The sequence below is a fragment of the Euleptes europaea genome, chromosome 2, assembly GCF_029931775.1.
Source record: "Euleptes europaea isolate rEulEur1 chromosome 2, rEulEur1.hap1, whole genome shotgun sequence".
NCBI lineage: Eukaryota > Metazoa > Chordata > Lepidosauria > Squamata > Sphaerodactylidae > Euleptes > Euleptes europaea.
This window is the reverse complement of record NC_079313.1, coordinates 8,966,163-8,992,802: the sequence shown is the minus strand read 5'-3', so window position 1 is coordinate 8,992,802 and position 26,640 is coordinate 8,966,163. Positions and strand designations below refer to the sequence as shown.

Below are 26,640 nucleotides of genomic sequence, written 5' to 3'. Positions count from 1 at the left end.
AGGCGTGCCGGCTCCGCAGCCCGGCTGCCGGCATGAGCGGGCGCAAGATCAGGGGCTCCGAACCAAGTTTGGGGAGCCGCACTCAACGGGCCAAAGAGCCGCATGCGGCTCTGGAGCCGCAGTTTTGAGACCCCTGCTCTAGAGGAACTGGTTGGCCACTGTGTGAGACGGGATGCTGGAGTAGATGGACCACTGGTCTGATCCATCAGGGCTCTTCTTATGTTCTGAGGAAGAGGAGGTAGAAACAAAATCCCATACACAGCAGAAAACATGGGAGGTGGAACATCTAATTCCAGCCTTCGTCAGTGAGGGTCTGTTATCAGGTCCAAAGGAACGAGACAAATTCCAGGAGAATTCCATCAACAGCTCCTACCAATGGTGGCTAAATAGAACCCCCATGTACAGAGGCAGTATACCTTTGAATACCAGTTGCCGGGAGCAACAGAGAGAGGGTCTGGCCTCCGTGCTTTGCTTGTAGGCCTTCCAGGGGAACTTTTGTGGCTGCTGTATGAAACAAGACGTGCATTACATGGACCTTTGGTCTTTTCCCACACTTTCTCTTGCACGTCGCAGACAATTTTGCTTTCTATAATTTAACAAACACAAAGTTCAGTCTCCGGATTTGGTTGGGAGCTTGGGCCTGGAAAAACTGTCTGCAATAGGCTGAACCACCGACGGAAGGGACGGGGGTGAGGGCGGAGAAGAATCGAGACACCAAAGCAAGCGAGGGGTCTTGCAGAGCCCCTACCCCGGGGCAGCTGCGGGGGCTGAGGTCCTCCTCAGAAGTCAAAGAGCGGCAGCTCCGGATTGGACTCTTCGCCTCGTTTGAGAATTTGGCCGGCCTCCCAGAGCTGAGCTCTCACGCCTCGATGCCGAACCACTTTGGTGGAATTCACAACCTGGGGACAAGTGGGTGTCTGCATCAGGTGGCTGTTATAGACACAAGATCTCTCCCTCCATCTCTCTCTCTCTCACACACACACACAGACTCTCTCACACATGCACATACTCTCTCACACGCACTCACACACACACTCTCACGCATGCTCTCTCTCACACATACACATACTGTCTCACACGCACTCACACACACACTCTCACGCATGCTCTCTCTCACACATGCACATACTCTCACACGCACTCACACACACTCTCACGCATGCTCTCTCTCACACATACACATACTGTCTCACACATACGCTCTCTCACACACCCTCTCTCTCACACACCCTCTCACACATATACATACTCTCTCACACACACACTCTCCCTCTCACACACCTTCTCTCTCACACGTACACATACTCTCTCTCACATACACATACTCTCTCACACACTATCTCTCTCTCACCCCCCTCTGTCTCTCACACAGACTCTCTCACACATGCAGTCTCTCACACGCACTCACACACACACTCTTACACATACTCTCTCTCACACACCTGCTCTCTCTCACACATACACATACTGTCTCTCACATATGCTCTCTCACACACCCTCTCTCTCACACGTACACATACTCTCTCACACTCACACACACACATACTCTCTCTCACACACCCTCTCACACATATACATACTCTCTCACGGACACACTCTTCCTCTCACAAGTACACATACTCTCTCTCACCCCCCCTCACACACATACTCTCTCACACATACTGTCTCACACATACGCTGTCCCACACACCCTCTCTCTCACACGCACTCTCTCTCACACATACATACCCTCTCACAAGCACACTCTCTCACACATACTCTCTCTCACAAACTCTCACACACACTCTCACACATACACACATATTCTCTCTCACACACAGTCTTTCACACATGTACTGTCTCACATTCACACACACTCTCTCACACTCACATACATGCACATTCTCACACATACACCCTGTCTCGCGCACCCTTTCGCACACCCTCTCCCACCAACTCACTCACACATACACACTCGCACACACGTGGCTACAGCAGCCTCAGTAACTCCTTTTTTCATCTCCCTTCAAGCGGCACACCTCAATCTGGCATGGAGCTGAAATGGGCATTTGCAGAGATCCCAAAAACCTGATATGGCGACGTATCGGCAACCGATTCACATTAGCTGGCCGGTGCCCTTTGGTTTGCGGATGGATTCTGTGTGTGTGTGTCAAGGGCCGTCAAGTCGCTTCCGACTCATGGCGACCCTATGAATGAAAGTCCTCCAAAATGTCCTGTCTTTGACAGCCTTGCTCAGATCTTGCAAATTGAAGGCTGGGGCTTCCTTTATTGAGTCAATCCATCTCTTGTTGGGTCTTCCTCTTTTCCTGCTGCCCTCAACTTTTCCTAGCATGACTGTCTTTTCCAGTGACGCTTGTCGTCTCATGACGTGACCAAAATACAATAGCCTCAGTTTAGTCATTTTAGCTTCTAGGGTCAGTTCAGGCTTGATTTGATCTATAGTTCAGTTCAGGCTTGATTGGATTCTAGGTCAACAATTTGAAGTAGCAACGTGGCAATTTCAGTCTACTTTTCTTCCTCCTTCCCAAACACCATCCATAACAGGGACTCCCCCCCCCCTCAATAATAGAATTAAAACAGGTAAAGTTCCCCTGTGCAAGCACTGGGTCACTCCTGACCTATGGGGTGACGTCACATCCCAACATTTCCTAGGCATACTTTGTTTACAGGGTGGTTTGCCAGTGCCTTCCCCAGTCGTCTTCCCTTTACCCCCAGCAAGCTCATTTGACCGACCTCGGAAGGATGGAAGGCTGAGTTGACCTCGAGCCGGCTACCTGAAACAACCTTCTGTCAGGATCGAACTCAGGTCGTGAGCAGAGCTTGAACTGCAGTACCGCAGCTTACCACTCTGCGCCACGGGGCTCCTAATAATAGAATTAGAGGACTATAAAGAAGATTTGTACGCAAATTTTGAATTAGGAAAATTTACTCCCCACCCCACACACACATACCAAAATTCAGCCAAAGATAAATCCCCCTTATCATCCCTAGGGACTTGCTCCAGAATTAACCCCACGTAACTCTACTTCCCCACCGCCACTGCAATGCTCTGGATTTACTTTACCTCCGTGTCGATTTCATCCATGGGTTCAATGCCAGCATACTGAAAGAGGAAAAAGACAGGTCAAAGAATGGGAAATCATAAGCAGCACTTATATACTGTCCCTTTAGTCTAGAAATACCCACATTCATTCACGTAGTTTATACAAAGAATCCAGGTGATCTCTGTGTAGCTTCACATGAACACATGAAACTGCCTTATACTGAACCAGACCCTGGGTCCATCAAAGACAGTATTGTCTACTCAGACTGGCAGCGGCTCTCCAGGGTCTCAGGCTGAGGTCTTTCACATCACCTACTTGCCTAGTCCTTTTAACTGGAGATGCCGGGGATTGAACCTGGGACCTTCTGCATGCCAAGCAGATGCTCTGTAAACTGAGCCACAGCCCCTCCCCTTCTGATGCTGCTGCATATGTGCAGGGATTTGCAGTGGCACTGGGGCTTCAACACAGCAGTTTCCTCAGCAATTTCCATTCCTTAACCCCGGCCCCCAACTACTGTCATTCCCTTCCCCTCTCACTGGAGGCCTTTTTCCAGACTTCTTTAAGACAAATCAGTAACTGACAGATCACTATAGTACAGTAGCATTATAATGATCTGTTGCAACAAGGTGCTAACTCCCAGTTTTCATTTTTTTTAAAAAAAAGCATCTAGCCCTTTTCCTTGCAAAGGTATAAACAAATGTGCAGACTGCACCTTTTGCTTATAACACCACAATGAATGTGTAAAGACTTACTTGGGGGGGGGAAGCAAACAAGCTGGGAATTAGTGTATTGGTACAATAAACTGCTATTACCTTTATTACACGTTAGCGAGCTGTTAATCATTAATCATTTTTTTAAATAAAAAAATCCCTCTGGTGTGTTGTGAGGGAAGGACCTTTATTACATGGTAGTGATCTGTTAATTAGTCATTTTTTTAATGAAAAAAATCCCTCTGGTGTATTGTGAGGGAAGGACAACAACCTTGTGCGGTAGGTTATGCCAAGAGCGTGCTACTGGCCCGATGTCACCCAGCGAGCTTCCGTGGCAGAGTGGGGATCTCCCAGATCCTGTTCTGACACTCTAATCACAACACCATGCCAGGTCTCAGTTAATTGGTACCTCCCCCCTACACGTCCTGATGAAACATGGTGGAGTCTGATCTGGAGAACCAGGTTTGATTCCCCACTCCTCCTTGAGCGGCGGAGGCTAATCTGGTGAACCGGGTTGGTTTCCCCACTCCTACACACGAAGCCAGCTGGGTGACCTTGGGCTAGTCACAGCTCTCTCAACCCCACCTACCTCACAGGGTGTCTGTTGTGGGGAGGGGAAGGGAAGGTGACTGTAAGCCGGTTTGAGTCTCCCTTAAGTGGTAGAGAAAGTCGCATATAAAAACCAACTCTTCTTCTCCTTCTTCGAGGCAGAAATCATTCTGCATGCGTTCACACCTATGACCACACTGAGATTCTTTTCATGCAATGCTTAATCGATGTGCACATCAGTAAATCACCACACAAGAAAGTATTGATAACGTTCCTCTGAATACTTACACCATCCACACCATGAGGTGTGTATGGGTGTGTTTTATCAATGCACTTGTGCACATAGATCAGGGGTGTCGAACTCATTTGTTATGAGGGCTGGATATGGCATAAATGTCACTTGGTCGGGCCATGTGTACCATAAAATTTAATGACAGGTACTGGAGATAAAACTTTATAGAAGACACAGGCAAAGCCAATTGATGATATTATTTTTTACTCACTTTTTACTAAAAATACAAACATGCTTAAAACAATTATACTCTGAGAGTATTTTCTTTTATTGAACAGTCTTTGATCAATGAAACCTTGGGACTGAGGGGGAGTGGATGTCTCTACTGGCTCGCGGGCCGGATAAGAGACCTCAAGAAGCTGGATCCGGCCCCTGGGCCTTGAACACATGAACACATGAAGCTGCCTTATACTGAATCAGACCCTTGGTCCATCAAAGTCAGTCTTGTCTACTCAGTCCGGCAGCAGGTCTCCAGGGTCTCAGGCAGGGGTCTTTCTCATCACCTACTTGCCTAGTCCCTTTAACTGGAGATGCCGGGGATTGAACCTGGGACCTTCTGCATGCCAAGCATGTCTTATGTTTGACACCCCATGGTATAGAGCAGTGATGGCGAACCTTTTAGAGACCAAGTGCCCAAACTGCAACCCCAAACCCACTTATTTATCGCAAAGTGCCAACACAGCTAGAAGTCCACATAGGACTAGGGGTTGCCAGGTCCCTCTTTGCCACCTGCGAGAGGTTTTTGGGGCGGAGCCTGAGGAGGGTGGGGGTTGGGGAGGGACTTCAATGCCATAGAGTCCAATTGCCAAAGAAGCCATTTTCTCCAGGTGAATTAAAATAGCAGATCTCCTGTTACCACCTGGAGGTTGGCAACCCTGCATGGGCGGCTGAGCGGGGGAAGGAAAGTAGCTGGAGCATAGCCCACACCCATTCAGTTTGGTTCTTTTTCCAGCTGTTATCTTCATACGAATTTTAAAAGACAGTTTTCCGGGGGGGGGGCTGATGGTGGGGACAGCCCTCTGCACATGCTCAGAGGCACCTTCGACTGCATGAACGAGCAGAGTGGAAACCCGAGCTAAGCAAAGGGCTCGGCTCCAGCACAAACGCCAGGCGGGCCCCCGTTCAGCCCTCACCACCAATCCCCCGCGCTGCAATCACCAACCAACCTGCCGCAGACGGCTGCCCAGGCGTCCCAGTCCCAGTCCAGCCCCGTCCCGGCTCCACCTCTTCCAGTCCTCGGCAGAAGTCTTAATTTCCGGAGCGCGCAGCCAGCGACTGCGGAGAAGGCGCTGGGAAGGAGCCCGGAGGAGCCGGGAAGTCACCACTGGTCCCCACCCTCCTCAGCTGGGGGAATGAACTCAGGCGAACTCTGTGCTGGGGCGACGGTGTGCGTGCCCACAGAGAGGGCTCTGAGTGCCACCTTTGGCACCTGTGCCATCGGTTCGCCACCACTGGTATAGAGTCTGTTAGGGCAGGGGTGATGTTGACCAACAGAAAAAGCCCAAAGCAGCATGAACGTGTTCATGCGCCGTTCTGGGGAAATGTTTTAAACATTACCCTAGTTAAGATTAAGAAGAAAATGGCACAGTACAAAATTCTAAAACCAGAAAGGTTCTGACATTGGATTTACGCAAGACGGTCCTGAGATGGCCAAAATAGTTTCTCCAGGGTTGGGGACAGAGGGTGGTGCTGGGGGAGAAAGTTTCAACACAACATCTTTGTCGTGTGGGGTCGCACAGGGGGCGATCCACTCCCCAATGCTTTTTTAATATCTATATGCACTAGGGTTGCCAACCTCCAGGTGGTGGCTGGAGATCTCCTGCTATTCCTACTGATCTCCAGCTGACAGCGATCAGTTCACCTGGAGAAAATGGCCGCTTTGGCATTTGGACTCTGTGGCATTGAAGTCCCTCCCCTCCCCAAACCAACAGCATTGGTCAGGCCACACCTGGAGTATTGGGTGCAGTTCTGGAGGCCTCAGTTCATTAAGGATGTGGACAGAATGGAGCGGGTGCAGAGGAGAGCGACAAGGATGACCAGGGGCCTGGAGACCAAGCCCTGCAAGGAAAGGCCAAGGGGACTTGGGAATGTTCAGTCTGGAGAAGAGGAGGTTGAGGGGGGACATGAGCGCTCTCTTTAAGTGTATGAAGGGCTGTCGCTTAAAGGAGGGCAGGGAGCTGTTCCTGTTGGCAGCAGAGGATAGGACTCGTAATAATGGGTTTAAATTGAGGGCGGAAAGGTACCAGCTGGATATTAGGAAAAATTATTTTACGGAAAGAGTTGTTCGACAGTGGAATCGGCTTCCTAGGGAGGTGGTGAGCTCCCCCTCACTGGCGGTCTTTAAGCAGAGGCTGGACAAACACTTGTCAGGGATGCTCTCTAGACTGATCCTGCATTGAGCAGATGGTTGGACTAGATGGCCTCTATGGACCCTTCTAACTCTGTGATTCTATGTAGGGTGGATACAGATTTGGGAGCAAACATCTGGAGATAGCGCCCAGGAAGAGGCGATCCTTACCTTCCCTTCTTCCCGCTGCCTCTTCTTCTTCTCCTCCTCCATCTGGGATTGCTTCACACTGTGGTGAGATTTGCTGTCCGATTCTGAGGAAAACCTTCCTGTGGGCAGAGAAGGCGAGGCGGGAGACCTTGTGGGCGAGGTGGGAACAAAGATGGGCGAACCGGACACAGGGGAGCTGCCAGCAACGCCAGAAGCTGCCGAACGAGAAAAATATAATTAGTGCGTGTTTCAAAAGAGAGGTTGGCACAGCCTTATTATCCTTGTAACGCAGACAGGGTGGCGCTGGAGCTTGTAAAATACTACTTAGCTCCTGGCAAAGGCAAGATTTGATCCCAGTTCCTAGCTCAGGATTCCTAGCTCAGTCTCTAAACCGTTCCACAGGACTTTGATATTTCCAGATCACCTCTAACAACTATTCCTTTAAAAAAAAAAATCCTGCCATTCCTCTGAGGAGTTTGAGGTAGTGTACATCTTATCTTCACAACACCCCTGTGAGGTAGGTTAGAACACAACGAAGAAGAAGAGTTGTTTTTTATACCCCGATTTTCTCTACCTTTAAGGAGTCTCAAAGTGGCTTACAATCGCCTTCCTTCCCCTCCCCACAACAGGCATCTTGTGAGGTAGGTGGGACTGAGAGAGTTCAGAGAGAGCTGTGACAAGCCCAAGCAGGCTTCAGGTGGAGGAGTGGGGAAACCAACCCGGTTCACCAGATGAGAGTCTGCCACCCATGTGGAGGAGGGGGGAATCAAACCCGGTTCTCCAGATTGGAGTCCGCCACTCTTAACCACTACACCACGCTGGCTTAGACTGAAAGAGTGACTAGCCCAGGGATATTCAGTGAGCATTGTGGCCGTGGGGGGACTCAAACATGGGTCTCCCCAGTCCTAGTCCAACTGGGACAATGCATAGGGAGGAGATGTAGGGTTGCCAACCTCCAGGTACTCAAAATGATAAAACTTGTGCTGCCAATGGACAGTATTACAAAATTATCAGCACATATGACCAAAAACAAGTGCTTTTTAATGTAGTTATATTCTGTAAGCATATAACATGCAAACTTGCAATCTACATTCTGTGATGCCAGTTCCTTATGCACAATTATCAAACACAGTGTTTTGCATACATGAAATCCAATATTCCATCAAAACAGATATTGCACCATTTGATTGTGTCTGCAGCAGTCACAATGTCAACAGAATCCAAGGTTTAAACAGAGATGGGCTTCCAGTATTGTCCCATTTCGCTTTGCTGCTTCACCAATCTTGGAAATTCTTTATGCCAGTTATATGGGCGCTCTTTCCTGCTTCACGAGAAGTGTGCCGTCTCTGTTGCTTTGCGGATGATGAGAGGGAGGGCACCTTGGGCATCTTCTGGGCATGGAGTAGGGGTCACTGGGGGTGTGGGGGGGTGGGAGGCAGTTGTGAATTTCCTGCATTGTGCAGGGGGTTGGACTAGATGACCCTGGTGGACCCTTCCAACTCTATGATTCTATTATTCTATACTGTGGATTATATTATTCTATATTGTGGATAGCCCTGACCTGGATGGCCCAGGCTAGCCTGATCTCGTGAGATCTCAGAAGCTAAGCAGGGTCAGCCCTGGTTAGTATTTGGATGGGAGACCACCAAGGAAGTCCAGGGCTTCTGTGCAGACTCAGAGGAAGGCACTGGCAAACCACCTGTTAGTCTCTTGCCATGAAAACCCCAAATACGGTACTTCCCCAGTTCCTAGGCAAAAGGAAGGAGGCAGACGTGCAACTTTTTACTCTGCTCCCCGCAACATCATTTTACAACTCAACGTTGTGAGGGCCATCTGGTTTTGGCTCTTATCTGTTTCTATCTCTACCCCTTTGAACTCGTACAAGCAGTTCGCACCTCTGTGTATCTTCCCGAGTCCCCCGCCTCGTCCTTCTTGCCCAGGTGCCACCTCTCCTCCCCTGCTGTGCTTTCTGTCTTCACTCCCTCGGGCCGAGTCCGGCCTTGAAATGCAGATAGCCCTCACTGTCTCTCTAGGACTGTTTGATGTTTTATGCTGCACCGGTTTGCCTTGTAACCTCCCATGCCTCCCATGCGTGTGAACCTTCGTGCCCTGTAGTAGATAAATACTGTAACCCCGATAAGCTAGTCACTCGCAACTTTGTATCCATGAGCCTGTCTTCTCTACCTGAAGCCTTCAATAAATCTTTTGTTTCTGCATCCAAGTCTGAGCAATTGATTTGGTGAAGTTTGCCCAGCTAGGTTGGGGACTCTCACATTAAGTTGCGAGTCTTTGCCTCTTCGTTCTGCATCTGTACCCTACGGGACAGCCATGTCAGGCGACGAGGACAAAACTACCCCTCCGGCCTCGCCGGACGGAAGCGGTGCACCGGACAAGCCGGCCCCGAAGGACAGACCGGACCAGAAGGTGCCAGGTGCGCCCCGCCCGGGCCCGGGACCGGGCACACGTCCTAAGACCACTTTTAACACTTGGCTGGATTCGCCGAAAGGTTGGTCGCTTTCCCGGACTGAGGCAAAGCACCGCCGCTTGGCCTTAACTGGTACGGGGTTCGAGGACGACCCCGCCCGCCGGGACGCTCTGATGGATGAGGAGCGGAGACAGTGGCAGGAGGAACGCCAAGCGATGGTGGAGCGCATAGATGCCATGCAACTTGTGATGGAGGAGATGGCCGCGGCCATGGACGCGCTGAAGGTACAGCCCCCGCCGGGTAACCCTCCGGATGGGACACCGGCGGCTCCCCCCGCGCCTCCTCCCAGCACCCCGGCCCGCCGGGACCTGAAGATCACGTATGATGGGTCGGGGGACCAGTTGACCTTTTTTATGGTCCAAGTGGACATTTTCATGCGGGAGCAGGGCCGGACCTTTACCTCCGAAGAGTCCCAGGTCCAGTATGTGGCCTCCCTCCTGCAAGGCGAAGCGGCCGCGTGGATGGTGTTACAATACGAGCTCCGCTCCCCTGTGCTACGGAGTTTGGATGACTTTATGATCGCACTCCGTAACCGGTTTGAGGACCCGAATCTGGGGGAGCGGGCCAAAGCCGCTCTGATGCAACTGCGCCAAGGAACCAAGTCGGTGGCGCAATATGCGAGCGAGTTCCAGTCCTTATCGAGTTGGATTCTGGACTGGAGCGAGGCTACCCGGGTGCAGTTGTTCAGGGAGGGCCTAAACCCGGACCTGCAGCATTGGGCCTTTATGCAAGGTAACCCCCCTGACGTTGAGGGTTGGGTGCGTCACGCCGCCGATATCGAAAATAGGAAGCAGCTCCTAAACTTGTCCAAGCAACGATCCGGCCGCGACCTTAAACCGAGAGGAGACAAGGCAAGTGGGATCCGTGACCCTCGCACCCCAGGTGGCGGCGGCCCCACGCCAGCGGAGCGCCGCAAGCGCTTCGAGGCAGGGGTGTGCCTGGTTTGTGGAGGAAAGGGTCACTTCGCCTCCCAATGCCCATCCCACTCCGGACGCCCGGCTTCCAATCGTCCCGTCCCGAGCGAACCAGAGAAAGCCCCCGCAGAGGGTCAGCCGCGACGTCGCAGCAACGCTCCAGGACGACGGAGCACTCCCTCGGCACTACACGCGCACGCCCTGGATGGGATCGCCAGTTCGACCGGTCCATCGGGACCCCGGATTACCAGTGCAGCCTCTGACTCTGCCGAGTCACGGATTACAAATACCTCGTCCCCCTCGTCCAGCGAGGAGGAAGAGTGGGATGTGCCGGCAAAAAACGCCGTCGGTCTGCTGTAAGGGGGGCTCCTCAGCAGACCGCACCGTCCCCTGTGCAAGGAGCTCCACCGATGGTAAGCGCCCAGGAAGATAATGTTTATATCCGGGTTCACCTCTCACTACCCAAGGGGGGCCCAGCTTTAGAATTCCCCGCGCTCGTGGACTCGGGGTGCGCCCGCACTTTGATTAGTGAGGAGGCGGCCCGGAAATTACAAGTCCGCCGCAAGCGCCTCCCGGGTCCCCTCCGCTTCTCCCAGATGGACGGGAGTGACTTTAAAAAGGGGCCTGTCACTCACCGGACTACCGTGATAGTCATGACTGTAGGGGAGCATTGGGAACAGTTGTACTTTACCATTGCCCCCATAGTTGCCCCTGTAGTACTGGGAATGAACTGGCTACGGGGCCACAACCCTTCCATTGATTGGGTCAAGCGGACCCTTACCTTCCCAGAGGATCCCTGCGCCATGCATGACAGGGACCGCATGACCGGGACCCCGGCGGCCGCCCTAGTGGGTTCCCCAGGACCCGTTTCCAATACCCCCAACCTACCCTCGGAATACTCCCAATATTCGGATGTGTTTGATGTGCGGGAGTGTGACGAACTGCCACCGCACCGGGAGACCGACTGTGCGATTGAAATAGTTGGAGACGGCAAGTTATCCAAGGGAAAGGTGTACCCCATGAGCCCCAGTGAAAAGGCAGTGTTGCGGGACTATTTGGACACTAACTTGGCGAGGGGCTTCATCCGCCCCTCCAAGGCTCCGTACTCCGCCCCCGCCTTTTTTGTCAAAAAGAAAACGGGTGACTTAAGACTGTGTATTGACTTTCGGAGGCTCAACGCTGTCACGCAGTCTAACGCTTACCCCCTCCCTCTCATTCCAGACCTGCTAGCACAATTGAAGGAGGGCCAGATTTTCACCAAACTGGATTTAGTGGAAGCCTATCACCGCATCCGCATAAAAGAGGGGGACGAACCAAAAACGGCTTTTTCGAGCTGTTTTGGCATGTTTGAGTATTTAGTCATGCCGTTCGGACTTTCTGGGGCTCTGAGTGTGTTCATGCAGTTAATCAATGAAGTGTTACATGATTTGTTGTTTCGGGGGGTGGTGGTATTTCTGGACGATATACTCATTTATTCTGAAACCATGGAAGAGCATGTCCGGCTGGTGCGGGAGGTCCTCCAGCGGTTACGGGACCACAAGTTATATGCCAAAGTGTCTAAGTGTGAGTTCCACCAGCCTTCCATTACCTTTCTAGGCTATGTAATCTCCCACCAGGGGTTGGAAATGGACCCCGGAAAGGTTCAGGCTGTGCGAGATTGGGAACCCCCTACTACGCGCAAGCAACTGCAGCAGTTCCTGGGGTTCGCCAACTTCTACCGCAATTTCATTCCCAACTTTGCGCAAGTGGCTCTTCCCCTCACTTCCCTTCTGCGCACTAAGGGAAAGGGTGCCAATGCCGCTTTACCTTCGGCCCGACTGCAATGGTCCCCTCCCTGCCAACAGGCTTTCGAGGACTTGAAGCTACTCTTCTCGTCCGAACCGGTTTTGGCCCACCCGGACTGCACCAAACCGTTTGTGGTCCAGGTGGACACATCCGATGTAGCTATGGGAGGGGCCCTCCTGCAGCGGGATGAAAGTGGCGCTTTAAAGCCATGCGCCTATTTCTCCAAGAAGTTTACCCAGTCCGAAATCAACTGGGCCATCTGGGAGAAAGAAGCCGCGGCAGTTAAGCACACCCTCACTGTGTGGAGGCATTTTCTAGAGGGGGCGGAATACCCGTTCGAAGTGTGTACCGATCACAAGAATCTGGAGGCTCTCAAAGGGGCTAGAAAGCTCAACGCCAAGCAAATACGTTGGGCCCAATTCTTTGCCAAATTTCGGTTCACCCTCAAACACGTGCCCGGCAAGGAAAACGCCCTAGCGGATGCTCTATCCCGACTGCCCCAGTACCGCAACGATTTTGACCGTCCTGTGGACTCTCTGTTCACTCCTGAGCAAAGGGGAGAGATCCCGGGTTTGGCGGTCTCCACCCGGTCTCAAACCCGCCGCCCCAGTGGTCCCTCGCTCAAGGGAATCCCGGAGGCTTTCCAGCAACGCCTCCGGGAAGCGTCCCTACAGGAAGCGGAGCAGCAGACGCTCCCTTCCGGTATGGAACAGCAAGAGTCCTGGTGGGTTCAGGAAGGGAAACTCTATGTCCCAACCTCTCTTCGCAAGGAGGTTTTGGGACTGGTCCACGGAGCCAAGCTGGCCGGTCACTTTGGGTTTGTCAAGACGTTGCATTTGGTACGGCGGCAGTTCTGGTGGCCGGGCATGAGAGGGGATGTAGAATTGTACATTCGCAGTTGTCCCATATGCGCCACTGCCAAAAACAGGGGGGGCAAAACCCCAGGGCTTCTGAAACCTCTGGAGATCCCCACCCGGCCATGGGAGGTGATCGCCATGGATTTCGTCACTGATCTACCCCCCAGCAGGGGCAAAACCGTACTGTGGGTTGTTACAGACCTCTTCTCCAAGCAGGTCCACTTTGTCCCCTGCGCGGGACTCCCGTCGGCGCAGGGGTTGGCCAAAATGTTTGTCACCCATGTCCTCAGGCTTCACTCGATCCCTAGGAAGGTCCTCTCCGACAGAGGGGCCCAGTTCGTTGCCAAATTCTGGCGGGCCTTCCTGAAGCTTATGGGGGTGGGGGAACAGGGTCTCTCGTCTGCCTACCACCCGCAAACTGATGGCCAAACCGAACGGGTGAATGCCGTGGTCGAGTGCTACCTCCGATGTTATGTCAATTACCATCAGGATGACTGGGTGGACCTGTTACCCTTCGCCGAATACGCATACAACAACGCCCCCCACTCCTCCACGGGGTTTAGTCCGTTCCGTGTGGTATACGGAACAGATTTCGGCCCTTTCGGTGCCGCCCCCATCTCCCCCGAACTCGAGGCAGTGCCTGAGATGCAGGAATGGGTACAGGCGGTCAGTTCCACTTGGCCCTGGCTACAGAAGAACCTTGAACGGGCCAAGCGGAAATACAAGGAACAGGCCGACAAACACCGGTCACAGGGATGGGAACTCCGAGTGGGAGAACAGGTTTATCTTTCCACAAAAAATCTGCGTTCCCTCCGACCCTGTAAAAAACTCAGTGACCGTTATGTGGGCCCCTTCCCCATTACCCGGGTGATAAACGAGGTCACTGCGGAGCTGGATCTTCCCAAAACTCTCCGCGGGGTACACCCCGTTTTCCACATCAGTCTGCTCAAACCGTTCGTCTCCGCTCCCCAGTTCCACCCCCCTTCCAAGCCAGAAGTGCCCACTGTTGTGGGAGGGGATACCCACATGGAAGTATCCAAGGTTTTGGATTCCAAGTGGAAAAAGGGAAAGCTGTATTATTTTGTACGGTGGAAACATCTAGGCGCTGCGCACGATGAATGGGTTGCAGCCCCCCATATGGCCGCCCCCCGGCTCGTACACGAATTCCATTGCGCTTATCCCGAGAAGCCTCGACCTCCCGAACTCGCGGGAGGGGGGCCTTAAGGGGGGCAGAATGTGAGGGCCATCTGGTTTTGGCTCTTATCTGTTTCTATCTCTACCCCTTTGAACTCGTACAAGCAGTTCGCACCTCTGTGTATCTTCCCGAGTCCCCCGCCTCGTCCTTCTTGCCCAGGTGCCACCTCTCCTCCCCTGCTGTGCTTTCTGTCTTCACTCCCTCGGGCCGAGTCCGGCCTTGAAATGCAGATAGCCCTCACTGTCTCTCTAGGACTGTTTGATGTTTTATGCTGCACCGGTTTGCCTTGTAACCTCCCATGCCTCCCATGCGTGTGAACCTTCGTGCCCTGTAGTAGATAAATACTGTAACCCCGATAAGCTAGTCACTCGCAACTTTGTATCCATGAGCCTGTCTTCTCTACCTGAAGCCTTCAATAAATCTTTTGTTTCTGCATCCAAGTCTGAGCAATTGATTTGGCGAAGTTTGCCCAGCTAGGTTGGGGACTCTCACAAACGTATTCCTGTCTGGATTTTACAAATTAAACTTCAACTAACCACCAGAAGTGGCAACCACGGAAAGTGAGATTATATGCATGGATCGACTCTTCTCTCTGACAAACAACACCTATGAACTTGCTATTCGGAAATTGGATGAAATTCTGGGAGATCTTAAGGACATTAAAGTCCGGATTATGACAATGAGATCTAAGATGAGAGAAGGAAGCTCCCCTTAATGATAAACCATTAAATGAAGAATTAAACAATGCAAAGGAGATGGAGAGCTACGAAGGATTTTCGAAGGATATATACCTGCAAGAAGAAACCGAATCAACCCGACTGATAACCATGGAGATGAATGTAAGCGACTTGGATTTTTGGTTGTATGTACTACCTGATGAACTTTTCAAAGTTAACTGGGAGAACTTAAAAGGGCAAACAGCTGGAAACACCGGGATTTTTCTCTTCGCCTTGGGGATGGATGAAAATCTGTTGCAGATTCACTATCTTACATCAATTTTCACAGAGGGAACTGCATTAACAACTTCCATGGATGCCCTTCATTGTTCAAAGCTACTGGGAAAGAGAGGAAGTTGGAAATTTAAGATAAAGAGACTGGGTCAAAGGGCTTAGTTTTTCTTGGGATTTAACTAAAAGGTCTAATTAAACGGTTTGGCTTTGATAAAACCAGAATAATTAATTACATTAACATAATTGACAGTTATCAGATATGTGGGAGAAACGGATAAATTAGAATATTCATTTTTAAAGGAGGTTAAAAATGTTACATATTATCTAATCCATTTTTATTTTTATTTTTATATATCTGTTCTTTTTTCCTTTTTGTTGTTTATTTTTTGCTCTTTATTTTAAAATAGGTAAATGAAATAGTAAATGTTTATGAATGTTTGTAATAATATTAGGATTAGAATCTTAAACAAAGGAGATTACAGATAAATGATAAGACTGAGGGAGGTGTAGGGGAAGTCTTTGTATTTTATTTTTTATTATCTATATATGGATGTATTTTCAACAATTATTAATTAGAATCTATCCTCTGACTTGACGGCACTTCACACACACACACACACACACACACATTGTGGATATTGTATGCAATCCAATGGAACTGATATTTGTGTGTGTTGGCTTACTCTCAAAGGGTGGAGTCCCTGTGCAGTTATTTCTTTGGTTAGTTAGAACCGTGGACTGCCTGAGCTCTCTTCTCATGAAAACAGTTGCTCCCGTCCCTGTATCTCTTTGCTAATCCATGACTGGAACACTTAGGGTTGCCAGGTCCCTCTTTGCCACCGGCGGGAGGTTTTGGGGGTGGGGCCTAAGGAGAGCGGGGTTTGGGGAGGGGAGGGACTTCAATGCCATAGAGTCCAATTGGCAAAGCGGCCCTTTTCTCCTGGGGAACTGATCTCTTAACGGCTGGAGATCAGTTGTAATAGCAGGAGATCTCCAGCTAATACCTGGAGGTTGGCAACCCTAGGAACACTGTTGTGTGCACCTAACAGCAGGTCCCTTACTGAATGCCCTGTTCCTCGCTTGCAAGCAAAAAGGAACATTATAGGTGTGATGCGCTATCATACAATCCATAGAATCATAGATTTGGAAGGGACCACCAGGGTCATCTAGTCCAACCTCCTGCACAATGCAGGAAATTCACAAATACCTCCCTCCCACACCCCCAGTGACCCCTACGTCATGCCCAGAAGGTGGGGGGGAAACCCTCTAGGATCTCTGGCGAATCTGGCCTGGAGGAAAATTGCTTCCTGACCCCAAAGTGGCGATCGGCATTACCCTGGGCATGTAAGGAAGGGCCACGAGAGCCGATCACAGACACAACCCTTCCTGCCCTCCCTCTCATGATCGGCCTAAGTTCACAGAATCAGCACTGCTGACAGATGGCCATCTAGCCTCTGCTTAAAAACCTCCAGGGAAGAAGAGCCCACCACCTCCCGAGGAAGCCTGTTCCACTGAGGAACTGCTCTAACTGTCAGAAAGTAGTAGTGATGGTAGTCTCTGAACATGTACAGAGCGCCCATCGACTCCTTGCAGCTTGCCTTCTCTTAGAAGTAAGGAGCAGATGTTAGGTCTCTGCGTGCCCTGGGCCTGTTATTTAAGGGTAATCTTCCTATCTGGATTAGTCCAAAGTTATGTAGAATCTTTATGCATTCAAGATTTAATTGACCTTTTTCAGTGGTTTTGCTGGGCTGAATGCCAACGATCCCTTTTTCAGACCGGCTGTGTCCCTGCCCTCTTCAGTCAATGGACTCCTTGGTACATATCCTTTTGCATTGTCCTTACATGTACCAACTTAGGCTAAAATGGATTATACCGTGTTTTAACAAATGGTCCTCATTTTCTCGAGCAACTTTGGAGCAAAGGGTTCCGTTTCTCTTATAGGACTCTTATGACCCTCAGCGTACTTATTTTGTTGCTCGTTTTTCGGAGGCTGCAGAGAAAAGCCAAAGGGAGGTGTTTTTAGAGACGGGTCTTATTTTAGTTTTGTGGTTTTATTGTTCAAGACCTCTGTCTAAGAACAGGGGGAAACAAACAAAGAAAGAAAACAGATGGCAGGGATCCCATACCTGCCTGGGATCCTCATTAGAAATTAATTTCTGCCCCTCCCCCATCTTTGACAGCATTCAAACAACCTCCTGCCTCCATTAAAAAAAATTGCTTCCAGCTTTTGAGCATTTCCCTCTAGCTCCTTGTCCCATTGCCTTCCAGTCTCCTTACCTGAGCCTTGAGACCGCAGGTGAGAGCAGAGGCCCTTCTCCGTGCCCTTCTCCACGTCTCCACTTGTGGACAGCCTCTCTTTCCTCCGTCGCTCCTGCAGCTCCTCTTCCCTTTTCAGAGCATCCTGGATCTCCTGGTCAATCAAGAGCGAGATTCGGGGCTTGCCCGTCTTCAGAGTGTACAGCTCCTCCTTTGGGGATGCCCACTTGGGCCTCCCTTCCGTTCTCCGGGCACGTGGGCACCCCTGATCACCTGGAAGGGTCCCCTTTTGCATTGGAACCACAAAATGTTCCCTCAGTAGCACCAGTGGCGCGTTTGGGTCTGCAGTCTCCTTCGCGCTTAAAGGTTTGGGCCTCGGCGCCTCTCCCTGCCTGCTTCGACGGGGTTCGTTCCCCACACCGGCATCCAGGACAGAACACAACCGAGTGTCCACAGAGCTCTGATTCATGTCCTGGTGAATGATCCTTTCCTTGTCATGGGCAACAGGGAGGCGGGCAGGCAGCTCTGGGGTGGGCTCCTGCACCTCTCCCAGATGCCCTGGCTTGCATGCAGAGGGCGGCAGGGTCCCCTCCCCTTCAAAAACCTTCCTGAGTTCTCCAAGCTCTTGCGGGGTCCCCTTGTCATACGTCCCAGGCAGCCTCCCTTCCTTTTGGAGGTCCTCCTCACGTTTGGTTTCCTGCTCGATCTCCCTCTGGACGTAAAAGGAAACACGCGCTTGGTCCTTCCTTTTCCTGGAGGACGCCGAAGCAGAGAGGGGAGAAGAGAGGAGAGGCTTGGATCGGATCTCCACCAGCTCATCCCGGCTGTTCACTCTTGGAATCCCTCGCTCCCGCCAAAGGTTCTCTTCCCTCTCGACGGACAAGCGGATTTCCCGTTCAATGGGGGTCTCGTCTTTGGCCTCCAGCTCTTCGGCAGGATCTTGGCCGCCGTCCTCCGAACCCAGAGTGTCCCCAGATTCCTTTTGGGGTAGCCTTCCGTTACGATCCTCAGTCTTTAAATCACAGCCCATTTTCCCCAAATCCAGATTTTCTCCAGAAAAGTCTTGGTAAATTGCAACTCTTCCCTTGAAAGCAGGCCATGTTGTTTGGGGAATAATTGGAGCAGCCTTCTCGTTGGAGAGGTCCGGTTCTCTCTGGCTATGCCCATCAGGATCTCCATCACCCTGCAGGTGGCCCTGACGCTCTCTTTCATAAATATTTTGGGTTGCTGGTGACCTTGGAGACATAACTTGCTTCCTTGGCCCCAGGAGCAAGTTTGGATTACTCTTCTCCAGGGCCAAAAACTGTTGTCGGGCCGCAGCAAAATTTATCTGCTCCGTATCTATGTTTTCAGGGTCAATAATTGTCTGCACCCATCCCGGGGAAGGTTTGTCGAAACACACTGCAAACCCCATAGAATAACTTATTTTGGCCTCGGCCTTTTCTCCACTGGGTGAGGGTGGGCTTGGAGCTTCCAGCTCGTCCGCAGAGGTCAACTTTTCTGCTATGGTGGTGCTCTTCTTCATCGCTTGGCTTTTGATAACCTCTCGCCGTTCTTCTTCTAGCTCTTTGGCTTTCTCGGGCGAGAGGTTCTCAGGAGGAAGCTCGTAACACAACTCTCCCTCATCCTCCTCATAAAGCCGGGAGGGCTTCTTCTCCCCTTTATAAGCTCGGATGTCGTACAGTGGCCCCGTCCTCACCACGTCCAACTTGGATTCTCTGTCCCAGGATGGTGTCCAGAGGTCCCTCTTTCCATTTACGGCCTTTGTCACTGATTTAAGCCCATCTTCTGAGAAATGGATCATTTCCCACTGATTTCCCATCCTCTGGTCATAGGGGCCAAAGTTAAGATACTCATTGTGGGTGACCTCAATCTCCCGTTCTCCCGGTGGGACTGTTCTGTCTCCATTCTGTTCTTCGTATTTGGGATCTGTGTTCTGTGGGATGGGGCAGATCACATTTCTGGAGGTTGGATCCATTTCTGGAGCAGAGTTCTCTGGTACTTTTTCTTGGGTTCCGTAACGATTTTCGCCTGCTGCGGGGGCTGCTTGTGGTGTCTGGAAAACAAGGAAATAAAAGCACACACATTAAGAGCGGCGCCAAGTTCAACATCAGTGACCTTTAGAATTTTTTTGCCATTTTGGGCATCCCGGATATCATAACTGTCCCTGTTTACCAGTGATCGTCCCTGTTTCCTGGTCCCCGTTCCTGGGGAAACATTATCCCTGTTCTGGGGCAATGCAAAAACAAATGTCCGTTTTGCCACTTGTTGGAGCTCGGCAGAGACGGTGCCGTGGCCAGCACGCTCACGGATGCCTGCGTTTATCTGGTTTCGAGGGCCTCTACCAATTTAGCACCTGGGTGAGGATCGAATGCGTCTCGCGCATGCGTGGGAAGGCATGAACACAACTGCTTCCTTTGCAATCTGCCTCATAACCACCTGTTTATAAATATTTGATGTCAATTAATAAATATGATATGCAAAGGAACAGAAGAAGGAGCTAGATTGCCCCGTTTTGCCAAAGGAATGGGATATAGGGCCCTTAATCTTACACCTGTTGTTTCTATAGACCTCAAGTTTTGACTTATTCAACAAAAAAAATTATGTTTGGAATATATTGGACACCACAATGACTTTTTAGTAAAGGACTAGGTAAAGTATCTAGTTCTTGGCGCTGTAACTTACAAGCCACAAGCTGAGACACAAGGGCGATACAATAAAAATTATTGCAGATGAACAAAAATGCCCATTTTGTCCAGATCAAATAGACTCCCTAGCTGACGTTGTTTTAGCATGTCCACAGAATAATACTGCACGAAATAAATATATCACTCCCTGGATAAAACAGCTAAGGACGTTTTCTGAGAAGCGGATTCTGCGTTATCTGCTGCCAAATAGATCGGTCAATTGCATGAGAGATGTGGCAACTTTTATCTTTATAGCGTCAAGGAAAAATTAAATTTCATTTCCCATTTTTAATGTGTGAAGTGGTTGATGGATAGCTAGTGGCTATTAAATCTATGAAAGGAATTATATTTACTTACAAGCCATATCTTTTAATACGTTGGGCCTGTCCAGTTATTTGGTCTTTTGAGGAGAAATAATTACTCGTGCCCTGACCTGGATGGCCCAGGCTAGCCCAATCTTGTCAGAACTTGGAAGCTAAGCAGGGTTTGTCCTGGTTAGCATTTGGATGGGAGACCGCCAAGGAAGCAGGGTTGCGACACATAGGCAGGCAATGGCACACCACCTCTGAACATCTCTTGCCTTGAAAACCCTACAAGGTTGTTGTAAAAGAGCTGCAACTTGACTGCATTTTCCACCACCGATGACTCATCTCAACTTTGTATTCGAAAATTCATTGAACTTTGAGGATGCATATGTACTTTTAAACTATTTGCTGGTCTCCAGGAGACGAAACGATGGTCAACAAAAATTGACCCTGGGTGCCCTTACTGTTGGCTAAAAGAATTACATTACAATACTGGAAAAATAAATGCCCACGTCTAGTCTTCCAATGGATTGAGGACTATACACCCTTAATAAGGTACCCAAAAGCTAAGGAATCAACATGAAATCTTGGGCTGATATTTACACAAGTTATTTTTGTGAATAATATATAATACATTTAATACAAACACAAAATTGATATAAATATACACAGCTTGTATGTAGCTCTGTTCTAGCCTCTATGTACCTGTGCTGAACATGCCAAATAAACACAAGAACACAAAATTACAACAGTGTGACAATATACCCAAGCAATATCACAGCTCAGACCGTTCCCATTTCAGCTGTGAAGCCTTCTTCAGTGGCCCGAATAATACAATTCTGTGCCATTTTGAAAGTGCGTGAATGTATAAGAATGTATAAGAAAACTGCAATCCTTAGACCGAGTAAGCTGACATTTGTAAGTTGTAAAGTCTAAAACGTGTTTGTGTATATTTCATCCAGAGTTGCCTTTATAATCTTAGGCTCCTATAGAAGTAGGAGCCCCGTGGCGCAGAGTGTTAAGCTGCAGTACTTCTGTCAAAAGCTCTGCTCACGACCTGAGTTTGATCCTGACGGAAGTCGGTTTCAGGTAGCCGGCTCAAGGTTGACTCAGCCTTCCATCCTTCCGAGGTCGGTCAAATGAGTCCCCAGTTTGCTGGGGGTAAAGGGAAGATGACTGGGGAAGGGACTGGCAAACCACCCCGTAAACACAGTCTGACTAGGAAACGTCGGGATGTGATGTCACCTCATGGGTCAGGAATGACCTGGTGCTTGCACAGGGGACCTTTACCTTTTTTTACCTATAGAAGTATTCCTTTCAGGATATGTTTTTTCACAGCCGAAACGAGTATGGTCTGAGCTGAGGGTCGGCGGGCAGCCAGGTGGATAGGCGGGGGTTTGCCCGCCACCACCTGGCATTTGGCAACCCTACTGTTCTTTATGGGGTAAAAAGACCCATTTTTAAAAAAGCCTTTAAAAGCCTTCGGAAGCACCGCAGCCACGATGTCCCTGGCCGCCGAAAAGTTAGGAATGGGCTGCCCGAGGATGATATATTAAGAGTGTAGAAACTTGGCATAATACAGACTTTAAGTAGGATAGAAAAATAATTGTATATATGTGGTAATTTGACCAAATATTTGTATGTCCACCCAGAACTTCTTTTGTATTGTTTTGTATTGCGTTTTCACTTTTCTGTATTTTTCTGTTTTCTATTTCTGTTTCTATTTTTTATTAAAATGAAATAAAATTCTTATTTTTAAGAAAAGGAACCCTAATCATTAGGGTTCCTGTTAGATGGATTGACTCAATAAAGGAAGCCACAGCCTTCAGTTTGCAAGATCTGAGCAAGGCTGTCAAAGATAGGACATTTTGGAGGACTTTCATTCATAGGGTCGCCAGGAGTCGGAAGCGACTCGACGGCACTTTACACACACACACACACACACACACACACACACACACAATCATTACGGCTGCCAACTTCGGGCTGGGAAATTAATGGAGATCCTGGGATGGAGCCTGGGGGAGGGCGGGGTTTGGGGAGGGGAGGGATCCAAGCAGGGTGTAACGCCATAGAGCCCCACCCTCCAGAGCAGCCATTTTCTCCGAGGGAACTGACGTCTGGAGATCATCTGAAAGTCTGGGAGGTCTCCAGGCCCCACCTGGAGGCTTAGCAACAAGTAGACACTTCTGTGTACTCAGTACTTCTTCCAAATTCACACAGAAACAATAAGTTCAAGCAAATACAATATATTCAATAGTGATCCAAACAAAATCCAACTACTGGTCTCCTAATAACAGTTACACAAAATTCAAATTGCACGGTGAGAGAGCATCAATAATAAATACTACCGATAAGTATAAATTTCAGTATCCTAACAGGGAACCTCAGGTATCCTAACAGGGAACCTCAGAAGCTGAACTGAAGATACTAGCCTTACTAGGCAGAAGGATCAGTTCTCTACCCATAAAAGGTAAAGGTCCCCTGTGCAAGCACCGGGTCATTCCTGACCCATGGGGTGACGTCACATCCCGACGTTTCCTAGGCAGACTGTGTTTACGGGGTGGTTTGCCAGTGCCTTCCCCAGTCATCTCCCCTTTACCCCCAGCGAGCTGGGTACTCATTTTACCAACCTCGGAAGGATGGAAAGCTGAGTCGACCTTGAGCCGGCTACCTGAAACCGACTTCCGTCGGGATCGAACTCAGGTCGTGAGCAGAAGCTTGGATTGCAGTACTGCAGCTGACCCCTCTGCGCCACAGGGCTCCTATCTCTACCCATGGGGAGATGTAAAATAGAATTTGTAAGACGTTAATGAATATATATCAACTGAAAAGACTCAGGTTTGAGGAACTGATGAAGAACAAAACGGCCGTCTTCCTCGCTTGTCTGACATCTGATGAGAGAATATAAGAAATAAATATTATATAGATACCAAATATTGAAATTTATACTAACCTGTATTATTTATTATTGATGCTATCTCCCCGTGCAATTTGAATTTTGTGTAACTGTATTAGGAGACCAGTAGTTGGATTTTGTTTGGATCACTATTGGAATATATTGTATTTGCTTGAACTTATTGTTCCCACCTGGAGGCTGGCAACCCTACCAAGCATTTCCCCAGGATTTGGTACAGAAACAATAGAAGAAAAAAATCAAAATCTCGTGCTCTGCCCTCCGTAAAAGTTAGTGGTGATTGCCCTCTGCTGGAAGAAATCAGAATTTTCACTGGGGTGTGTGTGTTACACTGTCCTATTTCACGTTGTCAATGACACCCTATCCTATTTTTCCAGATCTGCTAAGCCACCTGGACCCTTTTGACTTTCTGTTGCAGTGTTGATTTTGCAAAAACAGCGAGGGAGAAAAACAGCGGAGAGAGCATGGGTCACAAGTGGCGTTTCGTAACCCATCGACGTTGGTAAACATTAACTGGAGCGCCATGCGAAAATCAGTCCAATGCCAGCATCCGAACCCAGGCTTTTACAAGAGGCTGTTGAAAGAGGGGGGTGTTGGTGGGTGGTTTGGGGGAGAGAGAAACAGGGCTGAGGTGGATCCAGTCCAGCATCCTGTTCCTACAGTGGCCGGCCAAATGCCCCAGAAGGGTGACTCGAGGGGCAGAGAGGCCACAGCTTCTCCGGTTGCTGCAACTACTATCCAGAGGTAGACTGTCTCTGAAAATGGAGGTTCCGTTTAGCCATTGTAGTGAATAGCCATTGGTGGGCCTCTCCTCCACCGCCATTGCCATGGGTTTGTCCAACCCCCTTCCAAATCTTGCCATCCAGTAGCAGTGAGTTCCATATAGGGTTGCCAGCTCCGGGTTGGCAAATACCTGGAGATTTCTGGAGTGGAGCCTGAGGAGGCCATGGTTAGAGGAGTTTCTTACTTGCTAGCTTTCTCTATATTGGTTAATATTTTTAAAAATGACACTCAATTTTTTTTTTAATTAACATCTAGTGCTTGGTTCCATCATCAACCCAAAGGGAGACTGCAGCCAAGAAATCAGAAGGAGGTTGAGACTGGGAAGGGCAGCCATGAAGGAGCTAGAAAAGATTCTGGAGTGTAAGGATGTGTCACCGGCCGCCAAGATTAGGTTAATTCATGCCACTGTATTCCCTGTTACTATGTATGGGAGTGAAAGCTGGACAATGAAGACAGCTGATAGGAAGAAAGTAGATTCCTTTGAAATGTGGTGTTGGAGGAGAGGGTTATGGATACCACGGACAGCCAAAAAAACCAATCAGTGGGTTTTAGAACAAATCAAGCCTGAACTGACCCTAGAAGCTAAAATGACTAAACTGAGGCTGTCGTACTTTGGACATCTTATGAGAAGACAAGAGTCACTGGAAAAGACAATCATGCTAGGAAAAGTTGAAGGCAGCAGGAAAAGAGGAAGCCCCCACAAGAGATGGATGGACTCTATAAAGGAAGCCACGGCCCTCCGTTTGCAAGACCTGAGCAAGGCTGTTCACGATAGGACGTTTTGGAGGACTTTGATTCATAGGGTCGCCATGGGTCGGAAACGACTTGACGGCACTTAACACACACACAACATCTAGTGCAGTGATGGCGAACCTTTTAGAGACCGAGTGCCCAAACTGCAACCCAAAACCCACTTATTTATTGCCAAGTGCCAACACGGCAATTTAACCTGAATACTGAGGTTTTCGTTCCACCACTCCTAATTATGAAAGATCATTTCATTAGGCAGAGGTGTTAACCCTCTTCACATGTTACAGTGAATGTATGTACAACCTTCAGGTACAGGCGTACACCTGTTCGTAAGAAGAAGCCATTGCATGTTCACTTTCCAAATGAACCTGAATAAACGGGGGGTTTTACTCATTCACTCAGCCAGGAACACTGAAGTAATTGAAGAGAAGCTCTCTAGATGTCTACACTCCGCGGTGGCGAAGGAAGGACTGAGGGTTGGAAGACGCGGGCAGAGCTGTTGCCAGGCAGAAAACGGGCGAGGGGGAGAAATTTCTCCGTGGCTGGCCTGCACCTGCGCAGATCCCATGTGGGGCTGCACAGAGGCCACGAAGATGCACACACACATTCACCGCAACCTGTGAACAGAGCTACTGTCTCTAGCAGGGCCGGATCTTGGAGGGGTTTGGTGGGGGCACTTGCCCCGGGTGCAAGGAGAGGGAGGGCGCCAGCGCAGGCATGGGGAGCGTGGGCCTGGGAAAAGGAGCACCGCCCTCAGCGCCCTCACCGTGGCAACACGGCACAGCCCGAGAGACGACGACGCCGGGAACCGCGCCATGACAAGGCGCTCGGCCACAGCCTCACCTGTCCGAGGCGAGCGGCGCCGACAAACAGCTGAGCTGTGGCCGCAGCTCAGCTGAGAGAGAGGGAGGGGCTTGCCCCAGGTGCAAGGAGAGGAAGGGTGCCAGCGCAGGCATGGGGAGCGTGGGCATGGGGAGAAGGAGTACTGCCCTCAGCACCCTCACCGCGGCAATACGGCACAACCCTAGGCAGAGGCGACGGTTCCCTGTGCGTGCCCACAGAGAGGGCTCTGCGTGCCCAATCCGGCACGGGTGCCATGGGTTCGCCAACACGGATCTAGTGCATTCTTCTCTAAAATAAGATTAGTCATGCCATCACTGCATATTCTGCTAATTTTAACATTAACGCTAACTTATTTTTGAATTAACATCGAATGCTTTCTTCTCTAAAGTAAAATTATATCCAAACATACTCAGTTTTGTTTGTACAACATTTTATGAATCATGTGAATAATAACGCTACCAATTATTTCGAAACTCTTCCCTGGTAGGGTTGCCACGTCCTTCTTTGCCACCAGCGGGAGATTTTTGGGGCAGAGCCTGAGGAGGGCGGGGTTTGGGGAGGGACTTCAATGCCCTAGAGTCCAATGGCCAAAGCGGCCATTTTCTCCAGATGAACCGATCTCTATCGGCTGGAGATCAGTTTTAATAGCAGATCTCCAGCTAGTACCTGGAGGTTGGCAACCCTAGTTCTGTGTGCTGTGTTGAGAGGGGGGGGACGATAAAGCTTTGGCAGCCCTGAAACAACAAGAGCCCACCTACCATCCAATTAGGGTTGCCAACCTCCAGGTGGTGGCTGGAGATCAGCTATTACAACTGATCTCC

General features: G+C 49.9%; 1 protein-coding gene across 1 annotated transcript; it reads right to left on the bottom strand.

Moving 5' to 3' along the window:
* Positions 1-760: 760 nt before the first annotated feature.
* MISP (mitotic spindle positioning) lies at positions 761-26,074 on the bottom strand. Its single transcript, XM_056867724.1, has 6 exons — positions 25,981-26,074; positions 25,743-25,819; positions 17,562-19,590; positions 7,114-7,307; positions 3,065-3,103; positions 761-899 (listed from the first exon to the last, which is right to left on the bottom strand). The coding sequence occupies exons 1-6, from the start codon at positions 26,072-26,074 to the stop codon at positions 780-782; spliced, it is 2,553 nt and encodes an 850-aa protein (XP_056723702.1). The 3' UTR covers positions 761-779.
* Between the last annotated feature and the right edge of the window lie 566 nt (positions 26,075-26,640).

Excerpts from the sequence above, each read along its gene's own strand:
- MISP (XM_056867724.1), bottom strand. The coding sequence starts at position 26,074 with ATGGCACCCGTGCCGGATTGGGCACGCAGAGCCCTCTCTGTGGGCACG. Across the intron at positions 3,104-7,113 it reads GGCAGCGGGAAGAAGGGAAG|TATGCTGGCATTGAACCCAT; the intron begins GTAAGGATCGCC and ends TTCCTCTTTCAG. Across the intron at positions 900-3,064 it reads TGGATGAAATCGACACGGAG|GTTGTGAATTCCACCAAAGT; the intron begins GTAAAGTAAATC and ends ACTTGTCCCCAG.